This window comes from Kryptolebias marmoratus, linkage group LG5 (assembly GCF_001649575.2).
Source record: "Kryptolebias marmoratus isolate JLee-2015 linkage group LG5, ASM164957v2, whole genome shotgun sequence".
NCBI classification, from domain to species: Eukaryota; Metazoa; Chordata; class Actinopteri; order Cyprinodontiformes; family Rivulidae; genus Kryptolebias; species Kryptolebias marmoratus.
The window spans coordinates 5,607,370-5,622,795 of NC_051434.1; the positions used below are offsets into that span (position 1 = coordinate 5,607,370).

The 15,426-nt window shown below is 37.5% G+C and overlaps 1 protein-coding gene across 1 annotated transcript; it reads right to left on the reverse strand.

Moving 5' to 3' along the window:
* Positions 1–3,640: 3,640 nt before the first annotated feature.
* Positions 3,641–8,188, reverse strand: si:ch211-133n4.6 (uncharacterized protein LOC797776 homolog). Its single transcript, XM_037975613.1, has 10 exons — positions 8,066–8,188; positions 7,510–7,571; positions 7,400–7,426; positions 7,280–7,312; positions 6,425–6,457; positions 5,768–5,800; positions 5,448–5,480; positions 5,303–5,332; positions 5,162–5,203; positions 3,641–4,444 (listed from the first exon to the last, which is right to left on the reverse strand). Exons 1-10 carry the CDS (start codon positions 8,074–8,076, stop codon positions 4,233–4,235), a joined length of 516 nt encoding a protein of 171 aa, XP_037831541.1. The 5' UTR covers positions 8,077–8,188; the 3' UTR covers positions 3,641–4,232.
* Between the last annotated feature and the right edge of the window lie 7,238 nt (positions 8,189–15,426).

Genomic DNA, 15,426 nt, shown 5'->3' on the forward strand with positions numbered 1-15,426 from the left:
TTTCAGCACAAGGCAACTCAAAGTGCTTTACAACACAAGAACAAAATTACAGACAAAGCTACAGAACAAAATTAGCTATCCTTTCGCTCCTATTAGCTTTTAGCTAGTCTTTCTTTCCTTCTAGGTAACATTTTTCTACTTTTAGCCTTTAGCTGTTGTTTTGTTCATTTTGGCTTTTGGCTAATGTTCTGCTTCTTTTAGGTTTAATAACTCATTTTCAGCTTCTTCAGCAAACTTCAGCAGTGATTCAGCGCTCAGCATTCACTGCATTTCTGCAGAAAACCCTGTTTCTCTCGTTACAACTACAGATGCTTGTTTCACGTTCTTAGGAAAAACAATAAAGTTAATAGGTGGTTTAATTTCATGAAGCATAAAGCTGAAATATGCAACCTTAGATGTTGGGGGGCTTTGCTCTTGAAAAGAAGTTCAGGTTTATGCTCGGTAGATTTGGGAGCTAATTTAATCCTGTACTTACTGAAGGAGTATTAACTAATTTGCAAAGAGTTGAAGCATGGCATCCCACAGGATTTAGTGCTTTACACTAGAGTGGAAGAGTGGACACTTGTGAGGGTGATCACTTTTAACAGCCACCTTTCTCCAAGAAAACCAGTTGGATTTAATGGATAAAACCTGGTGTTTGAGGGCGCAGATCTCCTTACTTCATTTTCATTGGGATATGAGGACGATGTGAACACAAGATGCAAAGGTTTGCAAATAATGCTGGCAACTTTAAAATTACAGCACACGCCTCCTGGGAGATCTGATCACTGTGCGATCATGGCAACAAGGAAATAAACCTTAATTTAGTTTCACCCTTCCTAAAATTAGGTCAAACATGGCATTTTAGACTGATAATTAAAAATCATGTCCTAATTTTAGTAGCTTCTACAAATGGCTTCAGTATCTTGAACTAACTTTTGCTAAAAGCCTGATAGTTAATCACATTAATGTGGAAGAAGTTTGATTGACTTTACATCAGTTTGTTTGTCTTTAATCTGATTCATTTGGGTTTTTAAACGGATGTTTGAGGGCATGAATACAACGTGACTGTATGTGTGGCAGGACTGACTGTAAACACGCTCATTCAAACTTAAAATCAGAAGATTAACATTTATCAGCTTTTGTTATCAGGCAACCAACAAGTTTCCAGTCGTTTCTTTGTGAGGATTCTTCCCGAGCAAACAGCAGAGGGTGTTCAGCCTTCAGTTTAGTCTGGTGCGTACATTCTGCAGGACAAAGAAAGCCTTAAAGGGAGGGGGGGGTTACATCGGTACAAAGTGCCAAACTGTTCCAGTCTGTTGCCACCTTCAGTGATAAAACACCGCAAGCATGTGAAGAGAGTGAGCTGTTGTTTTTCTGAAAGTTTACTTTGTTTCTCTTCTTGGCTGTTGTTTCGTTTCTGCAGCAACTAACTCTAATCACACAAACACTCTCCTGCGGACACAAACAGCCATTCACACTTTTACTCTGCTCAACATTCTTGTCATCTATCCCAAAGGAGACTCCAACACCTAACCTCATCCTGATCCAGAGCCTAAAACCAGGTCTTAACCTGTTTAATCTGGTGAGGAGCCCACAGACAGACTGACACTGGCTGCCTCGTTAATCCAGCTGAGATCTGTTTCCTCTTCATCAGGTAAAATCACTTCAGGCTCTTCTCTCCTCTGGGAGGCGCTGCTCACCAAAGCTATCCCCTCACGGGACACAACAACCAGAAAATATGAGCTGTAGCATCTTATGTAGCTTCCTGAGTATCGCCTGCTGCCAAAAGACGAAAGGTGGATGATTGTGTTTATGCTTCTGTGACCGTCCGTCTGTCTGTTAGCAAAATATCTCATGAACCACTAAATGGATTCTAATGAAACTTTCATGAAATAATCACTGGATGCACATCTACAACTGCAGAACTTTTGAAGTCAGTCCAGTTCAAGATGGCCACCACAGCTAATCAGTCCTAATAAACATAAATATGGTTATAACCCAGCCAGTTTTATAGATACTGAGCCAAAGTTTGATGTGATTGCAGCTGAGAATGAGTCCTAACGCACAAAATATCCCATCAAATGCATAACATTATGTTCAAAATTTTAGAAAGATGGCTACAACTCAGCAAAAGATGTTCTTAGTCTAAAACTTTGTCATGAACGATATGCAGGGCCTTTAATTATTAGGGTCTGTATTGTCCCTAACTTTAAAGGTTTATTCACATCTTTTTTTTTCTGCATAAGTTTTTGTTCACAGTGGTTTTTACAACACTTCTGCAACTGCAAGGTCAACACTACGACAGCATAAACAAGGTCAAATGAAACTATTTTTGCTATTTTTGGAAATCCGTCCAAACAAAGCTGCAATACAAATTTCAGTTTGTTCCTCAGTGATAAGATAATTTTAACTAGAGCCTCATAGAAACAGGTCCTACCTTACGCTCTGTGAAACTGTGCCTTTAATAGTTCAGTGGACAGTTTCCCCTCGAGCCATTTGCTTTGATGAATAGAAAGATTTACATGATTGTTTTATTTGTGGTTTTTTTTTATCCCCCTGAATATGTGTGTGTGTGTGTGTGTGTGTGTGCAAAGACCATGTTCAGTCCTAAACAATAAGAAAGAAGGAGAAGAAATAAGTTTTTTGAGGACACGTGCCACAAACAGAATCCATCATGCAGATAGAGGTGAATCTGTTTAGGTACAACTACATTTTGTTACACTGAGCTTCTCATCAGCATCAGGAAGGATCTGATCGTCTCAGACTGAAACTAAACACAAAACCAAACCGGGACGTCGGAAAGTCCTGGTTTCAACAAGACAAACACCAGAATCAGGTTATTAAAGAGACTGAGGTGGGATTCTTTGGGAAGGTGACCTGCTGTAGATAGCTCTTTGGACAATCTTCATTTACAGAAAAGTAAAAGAGTTTAATTCTGATCAGACTGATGAGCTAATGGCTAGTCTGAGCAGGGCCACAGTCAAAGTGGATCGCTGCCCTTCTCAAAACAGCTGAAATCTCAAAAAATGTCACAACAGTTTATGTAAATGCTGCTTTTTGCCTTACTTGGACTGGCCTTTTGTCAGGTTTTGGGTTTGGTTTACTGTCTTTGTTGTTCTGTTTTCCTGTTTGTTCTCCACTTATCCTCTGTCAGCTCTTATTAATTGCCACGCCCATCTCCACCTGTCCGCTGTTGTAATGACTCACCTGTGCCCACTTCCCATAATCATCCTCAGCTTTAAAACCCGGTCACTTTCTCCACTACCCTGCTGGTTCATTGTCTATTGTTTATTGTCTCTCGTCTTGCTGTTTTGGATTTTGTTCAGTTTAGTTTTGCTGCCACGTCAGCCTTTGTTTTTGTTCATTCATCAGTTATTAAATTTGTTTTTTTTTTTATGATGAGTCTGCGTTCTGGGTTCGCCTCCTTCTCCACTCCTCCTGACACCTTTAACTTGCCAGACTGGTCAGATTTAGGCTCTGTTTTGTTTAAAGAGGTACCTACAACAGGTTAGATATTAACTGTTCGTGAGCTTTCCACAGAACCCATTTTAAAACATCCAAACTATCACTTTTAAGGTCCTTTTTTAAAGATTTATTCCTTTATTTTGAAACACATCTCCAGTGGATAGGGTTCCTGACAGGAAGAGCTGAGTTCAGGTGGAGTTTGTGTTCAGTTTAACTTTATTCAAATAAGATACAAGGAATAAACACAGAAGTTTAAATGTTTCATGGAAGAATAAAAGTTAGAAACAAATCAGATCAACAAAGCAGATTTAATACTCTGAGGTCTGCTGGAGTCCAGACGCCCAAATCCTCCAACATACCAGGGGCCCAAACGGCAAAAATACATCAGGGGCCAAAGTGTCTCGGAAACTTTTTCACTGTGATTAAAATGTTTAAAGTGGCACAAAACATTTTTATTATTATTATTATCTAAGTAATGTGGTGTTAAATTTCTCTTTTAAAAAAAATCAAATACAAATTTACAAAAAAAAACAAAAAACAAGTGAAATCTCTGAATGTGTCCCAGCTGGGATTGAAACAGCATTTTTATTCTGGAGACATCTGGCGAGAAGGAGCGAAACATGAAGAAACGGACCTCCGTGTTGGTGAGTTTTGGGTTTGACTGATCAACAACTTGAAGAGTCGGGAAAGATGAGGGTTTAAAACTTGAAAGCTGGGCCTTTCTGCGTGTGTGTGAGGGGTTACATGTTTGCGTGTTCAGAGTTATTTCACGGGTTCCTCGTGTTTCAGATCTGGCGGCGGTTGGTCCTGGACCGTCTCTTGGACGCCCGGCTCCTGACCAAAGTTTTGGGCTGAGGGAGGATTGGGTGCGGTGGGAGGGCGGGGATTTGGACGATGTGGGCGGGGCTTTGCTGAATGTGGGCGGAGCTCTGAACTTTAGCCGAGCGGGAACTGAGCTTTTTCTTCCCCCCCTCGTCAGAATCAGTACCCTTATTTTCTGTAAAAAAAAAAAAAAAAAGTTTTAAAATGACTAAATATGTTTAAACATCTAAAAAAATCTAACACAACATTTAGAATAATGTTTGAGACAAAAAAGTCCTATTGCTGTTTATTTACCACAAAACAATATAATTTCTTTAGACCAGAAACTTATAACTGGAAAAATGCATTTTTACTGTATGAGGACTTTGTCTGCTGTCAAATTATTTATAATTAATTATCATTTTGTCATTAAAATAGTTAAACAGGAACATACAGACATTGTGGAAAATGTTTTAAAGCAACAATTCAGACCTCTTTAAGTGGGGTTCTGTGGAAAAGTATGAACAAATAATATATTACCTGTTTTAAATAGCTCGTTAAATGACCTCAGCGTGGGGAAATATAGTTGGACTGATGAGCTAATGGCTAGTCTGCTGTAGCACTTCCTATATGAATATCATCATATTTCTACCAAAACAAGAGTGGTATGGCTGGGACAAATCAACATCCCTCAGGGTATCAATAAAGTATCTTTCTATTCTATACTATTCTTTTCTACAAAGTTTATAAAAGAGAATTTGCAATAATTACTTTGAATTTTTTTTAGACTGGAGTCTAAAGATGGCAGCAATGTTTGCACCATTTCGACTTGCCACTCCTCAATAATCCAGGTTGTTCAAAGAGCTATCTACAACAGGTAAGATATTATTTGTTTAGAGCAGCCATATCTCACCTTCCTCTTCCTCCGCACTGGCTGCAGCAGCTACGACAGGCTCTGAAATCAATCAGTTAATTAGTCAGTCGAACAAACAGAAACATAAATTTAACTGATCTCCTGTATCCAGTCTTTAAAACGAAACAAGATGTATCGTACCAGGTGCTGCCATCTGATCAGCTACTGGAGCTGGAGACAAACAGAAATAAAAATAAAAGAGTACAAAGATGACTTTAGTTTTAGGAGCAAGAATAAAAAGATGTGTAAGTCTCTGTCTGAACTGATGAATGAGTGTTAATCTGACCGTCTGCGATCTCTGAACTGGAGCTGCTGGTGTCTGAAACACATCAACACAAACAGCTAACTAGTTAAACAGCTAAACAGTTAAACAGCTAACCTGTTAAACAGCTAACCAGATAACCAGATAACCAGATAACCAGATAAACAGTTAAACAGTTAAACAGCTAACCAGATAAACAGCTAAATGCTGAGTTAAGGCATCACTGATATAATCAGCTGGCTCATAATAATTATTTATTTCAGTTTTAGAACAGGAACAGGTGATTTACAGCAAAAAAAAAAAAACCCTAAAGGAACATTTAGTTTTTAAAATCTTGTTCCTACCTGATGGTCCTCCTCCATAATACTGAGATTCATCTGTGAAGTAAAATCATTTATGTAAAGCTGCTGATGTTCATCAGACACATTATAAACACTCAAATAAAACCAGGAAATAAAGCAAAGTGGTTGTGACCTCATCTATTACCAGTTTAAATATACAAACTTTGTGATTTTCCTTGTTAAACAAGAGCATAATGACAATCTGAACAGCTATACATTATTATTTTTTCATGAATTTATGACTTCTGTTTTTGTTTTTTTGTAACAATTATGGTAAAATGGTGCCAAAAAGCAATTGTTTTTAAATATAAGTTGTTATCAGGAGATTATTTAAGGACATTAAGGTCTGAACCTTAACTTTGGGAACCACATAACCTATATTAAGCATAAAGTTTACTTTTTTATGCATCTTTCCCTCCAGGAACAACACTGAAATTATAAACAATCATGTAGATACTGTACGTCCATCTCTTTAAAGTTTATTTACATTCAGTTTTATCAACTTACTTTGATTCACTAAGTGATCAATTATAAGATTTTCAGAACTCAGTTCAAACAAGAAGCTCTTGATATTTGCTGTGATTTAACTTTGTTGCGTCATATGTTGGATTTTAAAAGCTGTTTAATCTCAGCAGACGAGTCTCAGATGTTAACTCTTACCAGGCTGATCAGAAGAAACGACGTTCATGCTCTCTGAAACAACAAGAACAGTAAAATAAAAACAGTTTTTAATCATTAGAGTGAACAGCAAACAGAACTGGTGCTTGAAATCTCAGATTTATCTTTGATGTGTTATATAACCCTTTTTATTTTTGTGTGAAATGTCTGAGTTGTGTAGTTGTTGTTTCTGTATTTTGTATATTTGGCTGAATTTGTTAGTTCAGTAAATGTTTAATTAATTTGGCAGAATGGTGAGATAAAGAAAATCTATTTTTTTTATTTTTAATATGACCCCTAGTAAAAAGATCTTTAAACTTTAATGGCAGATTCTCAGACAGTTGATGATGGTCAACTATTCTTCTAAGTCATCTAAGTCATCCATAACCTGTTATAGTTAATATATCATGAATTAATGGACATATTTTAATGTATTATCAGAAAATAATCACTGATTTTTTCTCGACAACTCATTAACTTTTAAAGTTAACTTGATTCAAGATGGCTGCCACAGCTAGTTAACTATAGCAAACACAAACATGGCTATAACTCAGTCAATTTCACAAATATTGAGCTAAGATCTGGTGTGGTAGTAGCTGAGGGTCATCCCCAACACAGACTGAAAGCTCTAACAGATCACACAGGATCTGGATTTAAACTCCCAGGTGGAGGATGTTCTTATTCCTTAAAAAAAAGCTAATTTCATCTTCACAGAACTTTGTTTCTCTGATCACCTTTAGACCCAAATTGCATGTGAGGTTTTTGACATAACTTTTCTTTCAATGCTTTTTATCACAGACAAATAAAATGTTATAATATTTCATTATAAGGCAATGAGATGAACAGTTTGTTTCTCACCTGTCGGAGCTTCGTCAGACAATGAATCTTTATCTGACAGGTGAGACAGAGGCAGGTTACACACAGATCACCAGATTCAATCTAACACGGATGTTAGTGATGGTAGACAGAGAGTTTTACCTGTCAACATGGCTTGGATTCCTGCATCTAAAATTGCAAAACAAAAAAATACAGTCACTAAAATGAGTTTTTTATTCATGGAATATAAATCAGACTAGAAATATTCTCACCGTTGGAGTCAAAGTCTCCTTCCACCAACAGGACAAACAAAGAGAACAAAAGAATAACATTCCTGCAACACAAACACAACCATTAGTCAGAAAACTGCTGTACACTCATTTATTTTTATTATTTTTTATTGTTGTGGGTCATTAAACTGACTGTACTGTTTTTTGTTAAACGTTTTAAACGATGAGCTTCATCTAATCAGACACGTTTGTCCAAGCTGATTCAGTTCAGGCTGGTCAGAACAAATATACTTTTGTCATCAAGATCAAAATAAATAAGAGGAATTATACAAATCTAACAGACTAAAGACGAAACCTGTTGCTGTTTGCCTTCAGGATAAAAGGCGTAGAATCAAACTGAGGACTTTGACAGAAAACAAGAGCTTTTTATTCACTTTTAAACCATCTTAAGCTCTAAAACTAGACTAAATCCTAGCTTAAAGATATTTTGTTCTGCTGTGATTGTGTTTCTTGTGTTTGGAGGTCTGCATGTGGCTGTTTTTACCCCTGGCCATGAAATAAAGACAGAAAGGCTCGACAAAGGTGATGCTGGTCATACCTGATGAGCATGATTTGAGGTCAGACAGGTCCCTGATGGGTGCAGCAGGTAGGCGGACAGTTGCAAGCTCAGGTAAGCAGACAGGAAACAGTTACAGCACCGCAGGAATCTTCTGTCTCCCAGCGCCGGGTGGCGGTTTATATATCTGCCTAAATGTCACCTGGACAGAGGACGGACCAAAGTGTGTGTTTATTAGCGTGTATTTGTTCGTGTGTGTGTCGGAGTTTCAAGTTTCTTTGTTAATGCGCGACAGTGAGAGGTGAAGAAGACTTTCACACACTGAGGTTCCTCGGTGTTTGTGAGGGCTATTATTGAAGAATTCAGACAGATTTTGCTGGATCTAGTAAACTGAAAACATAGATAACATCTTGATACACAGTAAATCTAAGGAGAGAGTTAATATCTAGTTATTATGTTTTTAAAAAAGCTATTCAAAACCTGATTAAAGTTTTGATTTTTATGTGAATGGTGTCTGATTTGACCTGTCTTGTTACAACAGAGAGCTACCAATAAGACGACAGCGATTCTCAGGATAAGGCTTTTTATTTTTAACGGTTTATTTTAGTAAAATCTCAGCCTCAGAGTGAAACCGGTCCACACACAGCTGCAGTCTCTTTGGAATTTCCTGGCGTCCTCACAGTTCAGGGAATCCCCGTCTAACAAACACACTCAGTGTGGACGTTCGCAGGTCGAGTTTCACTAACTCAGATCCTCTGATAGAACCTGGAGAACAATCAGAGCAGAACAACAATGCTTCACCTGGAACCAGATCCACCACGGACCCATAGAACTGTAGTCCAGTTCAGATCTGATCCACAATACTGACCGCACTGAGTGGGCAGTATTATAGAAACCAGTGAGTTTTATAAAATGAGGTTTGAACTGCCAAATATATGAGATGGTCAGACTAATATGATCCACAGTTAGATCTGATTTTCCATCTGAAAGTCAAATAAACAGCCAAAGGTAGACAGGTACTTAAACAGGAAAACAGTATTTATTTAGAAAACTAGATATGACAACAGTTTACCAACACCAGCAGCTAAATATCTCATGAACCACTAGATGATTTTTAATAAAAATCAATGGATGGAATTAATATAACTGATTAACTTTTGGAATCAACCAATTCAAGATGTCTACCAAAGCTAATCAGTCTTAGCAAGCACAAAAATGGCAACAACTGAGTCAGTTTTACAAATCTGAGCTAAGATTTAGTGGGGTAGTAGCCGAGAGTCATCCCCAACACAGACTTCAGTCGCTAACAGGTGGAGTGAGATCTTTGTTTCAAACTTTGGTGTGAAAGAAATGCTAACCTTTATTTTTTTTATTAAACCAAACCAGAGCGAGTCTTATACACTGGAAAAACCTGCTGATCTTTACCCAACCATCTAATTTCTCCTCTGATTGGTGGATTATGTGTAGCAAGTTATCATTGCATAAATAATCAAACATTAATTATATTGATATAATGATACAGGGGGATTAGCCTTAGCTCAGGTTTACGTATTTGAAAAGTGTGCTGTTTAATTGAACTTTCTCAAATCACACACAAGAATTGAAAGACAAGATATTTTTCTTTTAAGGGACTTTTATTCACATATCTGCATATAAACAAATGAATAATTCTATTTACTTTATAACAAAAACAGGTGATTGAGTTGAAGGATGATGAAAATAATGTTCAGATAACAGAGTTTAAAGTTGTTCTGGTTAAACCAAAGAAATGAGATGAAATGGAAGCTTACTGTTTTTAATAAACTTTTTGTTTGAATTTTCGCCAAACACATCTTTACACGTGCTAAAAGCCTCACAGTGTTTGCCATGCAGGTAGTTCTAAAGTTGTTGGGTTTTTTTTCGTTAAAACATTTTACCTGAACTTTAATAAACCTCAGTATCTCTGATATCAGAAAACGAGCCGCCAGTGTCTGAAGGTTTAAGGTTTTCTTCTTTAACTTGTACCTTTTAAACAAGCTGATGACTAAAAGGAGACTTAGGGAGATTTTATTTTTAGTAAGAAGGCTGGTCAGCTTGGAAGCACAGTTGGGTAACACAAGTGTATATGTTCGGGTCTGCAGGCGTAATGGAAAAGCAGGTAAAATGGATTCCGTCCCTGGAGATTCCCACCTTCCATTCCAAAGACACACACATAGTGATAATGGTAGAAAAGGGGGTTTACAGGGGGCAGTGTGTAGGTAAAAGGTTTTTTTTCTTGCAGGGGTTGTGTGGTATTTGTGTATCAAAGCCTCTTCTGTCTGAAAACGTCTTTCTGTGTAAACGGAGAGTTGACTGAACAGCAGAGGAAGCTTTTTAAAGCAGCACGGCTTCATTCAGCCAATGCAGCAGCTTTGAAACACTGTAAGGTCAGATTTACATGTTTATAGAGCTTCCATCCATTAATCAGTCCATCCATTCTTTCATCCATCCATCTCTCGATCCTCTGTCTGTCTGGGGACGTCCCATAGGAGGACACATGGACCTCAACAGAGGATGACTGTATGAAACATTTTGATCTGAAAACCAGGTTTTATCTTAAACAAACACTGTGATGAGAGCTGGATCTACAGAGTGACTGTTAGGAAAATCAAAATACCAGGCTTGATTTAAGCTTGGCCTGACAAACTTTAGCACATGTGAATTTATTGGTCCTTCGTTTTTCACATTCTGGATTTCCACCAAGTTTCTGTATAATCCGAGTTAGGACGATTTTCCACTGTGCTGTGGTCCAGTACGGCTTAGCTTCTTCTGTCTTCCATCATAGTCCCCACATCCTAACTAATATCTATTGATACGTTCTTTTGGTACTACCTCACCTGTGTGCGTGTCTGCACTGGCACACACACACACTTCCTTGTTTTATGAAGTTCACAACAAATGTATGAACTTAGAAATCTGTTTATTTTTTGCCATTAATCAAAGTCCTGAAAATATAATGAAATTCTTCTGAATGAAAAGCTTGTCGCAAACTCATCAAAAGCAAAACCCAGCTTAAACACCTCCATATTTCTTAATGCTAATTAGCTTAGAGCGTAGGTATCTGTTGTAATGTAATAAACACACGTAGGGACATGGTGTGTGTGTGCCACCCCAGATTCACACACACTGCTACGTTATAAAACTGATTTCTTTTTTAAAATAAATGTCGACAATGAAAAATGAAGCAGGGAAGCACCAAACTGAGTAGAAGTGCAGTAACTCTTTATGTAACAGAAAATAATGATTTTAATTTAAACTCGCACTTCTTGAAGGAATGCATGTCTCCTGCCATCTTGCATGACAAAGTTTTAAACAATGATCTTGCATGATGTGTTAGCATTCAGAGGATTCTCAGCTACTACCACACCAAAGTTTAGCTCAACATCTGTAAAACTGATTCAGTTACATACATATTTGTATTGGATAAGGTCAGAATAATCTGTACAATGTATGGCAGAGCTATGAAATTGTTAATGCGTTATCACTGTGATGTTTGGCAGAAGCTTTAAATCTTTGCATAAAGAAATTGTCTTTGTAAAAACAGGATATGAGTTTGCCAGTTTATTAGAAAACAGCTGTGGTCAGTTCTGATGTTTTCATCAGCAGACAGGTAATAAGATCTCTGTGAAGTTGCTCATTAGGCTTTAAACACAATCAATTCAGATTGTTCCAACAAGAAAAAGGTTTTTTTCCTTTTTATTTTTGTTATCAGCAACACATTGGAAGCCAAATGTGCTGAAATATATTTGATCAAAACGTCTTAGATCACAAACAGAAACCTGTGTAATTGTCTCCAGTAGAGAAAATAAAATAAAACTTGAACTTGGTCGAAATCCATTCCTCCAGGGGTTTTTTTTGCCTTCAGTTTTCTAATCTGTGCTCTATTTTATTTTATTTATAGGCTAAAGACAATTATTTTTCTGTTATAAAATAAGTATTTCAGGTTGAGCGAAGTTGAACATGTTCTCATAAAACCTTCCGGAAAGATCTCAGAAGCCACTTTCTAACAACAGAAAAGTAAACAGAAATGTAAGTATTCACTAATAAATTAATGAAAAACAGTTTAGGTATGACTTGTAATAAAAGCTGACAGGACCGTGGAATATAAATAAAACAATTTATTCTCATATTAGTGTTGACATATGCTCTATAATAAACTCAGATAGTCAGTTCACACAAAGTGTCGTTTCCTCTCTGGCTAATTGGGAAGAGAGCCGCATTAATCGGCCTCATTAGCTCCGCATCTGACTGGAAATGTTACGGGTCATGAAGAAAGTGGAGGATTCAAACGCAGAATGAGACGCCAGGGGACAGCAGGTGATAAATAACTTTAGATCATGATAATAACCACAAGGAGAAAAACTGACGGAAATAACAATAAGACTGTAAATGGGAATCATTTCAGCTGCAATGACACAACCATTATAGATCATTATAGATAGGGTCAATAGAGATGCTCTGATCAAACTGACTGTGAGGTCAGAGGTTAAACTGTATGTTGATGTATCACAAAACAAAAATAGAGTGTCCATCCTATGCAGATGTCCCATAGGATGTTTTGGCTCTTTTCATTAAACTCAGGAATTCGGACTGTTATTAGTTTTCTGGATTCTGGCAAGCTGATGTTAAAAGTGAGCTGTTGGAGGTTCAGCCGGTCGTCGGTTCAGCCTCGGCGTCTGCCAGCAGAGTAATAAGTCTCATCTCTCAGATCGCCATCAGCGGGATGAATTACAGACATACCAGACAGGATCACTGCATGAAACTGATCCGGGATCAGCTGATATGAAACCGAAACTCACTGTGTCTGTCTGCATCTACTCATCCAGGCCTACTCCGGTCCCAAACACCCAAAACAATCAGGCCTCTTTTACAATACAGCCTCCCCCTCGGCCTCCCCTAACATCTGGCTGCAGCTGGTGCTCGTCCTCAGGTCAGACAATTCTGCATGAGCCACAGGCTTCTGCTGGAAACATGACTCTGTGGTAATTTCCCCCCATTTTTCCAGCCTGATGACTCAATCAACAAAAGCTTTAATGAAAGAAAAATGGCCTCTGTCTGCCACACTGTCATTCCAGCAACAAACTACATCTGCTGAAACACCACTTGGATAATAAACTTTCAAATTATCACTATTACTTTAGGCAGCCACTTAAACTCTATAGTGTCTCACTGGATGGAAACGAGCTGGCAACTCAAACTTGACTCATTACTGCAAGAAAATTCTGAGTGTTTGCAACTAGAAGCCATACAGCCGCCTTTTTGAGCCTCCATTTAAAAAAAAAATGTGTGTACACAGCTTGTAAAACTTTGGCTTATTCTAGGCTGTGCACAATATTTCATTGCTCACCTCCGCCCACATCAAACACGCCTCGGCTCCCCTTTGTACCTGCCTTGGCAACCACATTTTTTATTTAATTTCTTTAAGTACACTTTTAAAATAAAAATAGGCAGATTTGGACCAGTTTTTATTTAATAACTATGATCTATTATCAGCATGGTTTGTAGACCTGGACATATTTTCCATCAGAGGTGTGAAAATACAGCTTGGGATGCATCTGAAGCTCCCTGTGAGACACTCTGTGTTTTGAGAAATAATTTCAGTAATTTGGGGCTTTAGAACATTTGTGGTTCTTTCTATGAGATTCTTGAGATTAAAATCTGATAGCATCCCTTGAGGAAGACTTCAGTAGAGATTATCTGGGTGGCCAGGTTTAAATCTTTAGTGTTCGTGGCTCATTGTGGCCACCTCTTGGCTCCACCCCCGGCTGAATTGTGTTAAAAACAAATCAAAGAACTCGATCCTCACAGTTCTTGCTCTTTTATCCAGATGGGAGAAGGCTGTGATGGACTCTTCACCTGAAATTTCAGGGCACTGGAGACAGATAGGAACTCAAATTGTAATGCACAGCACAGAAAAGGGCTCGGCTAAAGTTAAAACTGTGCTCTCTAAATTCAACCTTGAGTGGCCACCAACTGACTGATGACAGGACAGCTGAGAAGGTCTCAGTTCCTCCTGATGTTTGAAAAGAATGTGCTGAGGTCCATAACTGAGGTGCAGGATGAAAGGTTGCTTCAACTTGCTTTTGATTTTATTCTGAAAGAGCAAATAAAAACATTGATAAACACACAAATTCAGATTTGAGATTGGGGGCAAAATAGAGCAAATCAGACAGTTCAGTAAAGTTCAAACATTAACTTTCTGTGAGAAGCTTATTTTTGATCTCCTGCATTAGAGATTTACAGCTCCACCTGCTGGAGCTTTGAGCTCACCTCACAAACACGTTTTACCACAAAGTGGACATTCTTTCCTCTGGACTTATTTGTATTTATATTATAAAATTATATTATATTATGAAAACACTCCAAACAATTTATTTTTTAGTTGTTTTTATTCAGTTCAAAGGACATATTTTGGGTTTTCTCATAAATTTCTAGGTGTTTTCTGGCGTCAATGGTCCTTCGCACCTCTAAAGTAAACCAACAGGCAAAGTGTAGAAAACTAAAACTAAGGTGAAGTCAGCGACTAAAGCCATCCATTGATCAGGTTGCCTTTCAGCACTGACAACAAAGTGGTTTTGACAAATGGGACGCCAAGTATAATTATTTTCTAATTCAAATAGTTTTCTGTTTTGTATTAGCATCAGCACACTAAGGCAAGCACAAAGACATTAAAAACAAATCAAGAGCATTTTGTGATTATATAATACAGATGGAAATAAAATACTGGTAAATAAAAGCTTTTTTTACACTCCACCTTGTACTTTTGATGTCAGCAATTCCTATCTGATGTTCAAACAAGGAATTATACTGTTAAAAACCCTGTAGTATGGAGTGGTTTTTAGAAATGTGTTTTAGAGCAGTTTGGTGAGACAGATTTGTTGATAACTTCTGTTCCTCAAAAAAAAAAAAAAAAAAAAAAAACCCTGCAAACCCTGCCTTGTCCCCTCAGAAGGTACACACGCACACCAGTGTTCAGAAGCAGTTTTATGTCCTAAATGATTTTTACACAATTTTCACTTTGATTTCACATTTTCACTTACATTTTGCATGCTAAAGAGATTTTTGTAAATTCTATATTTGACACACTGTCAATATATATTTTGGTTGTATTAAAATTAATTGGAATACAACCACTTCCTTTTAATTCAGTAAGTACTTAATTTAATCGTTTAGTGACGAGTCGACATATTAAGACTGAATGAACGTAGTACACTCTTTTTATCCAGGATGCCTGAAATGATTTCTTAAGTCCAGCAGATGTCGACATCAAGCCATAAAACACAATGTCGACACAATTAGGGGGAATGTGCCACACACTCCATGAGGCGTCATTTATTTTATATTTATCCTGTTAGGAAAGAAACAGTTAACTATTTTCCCATTTT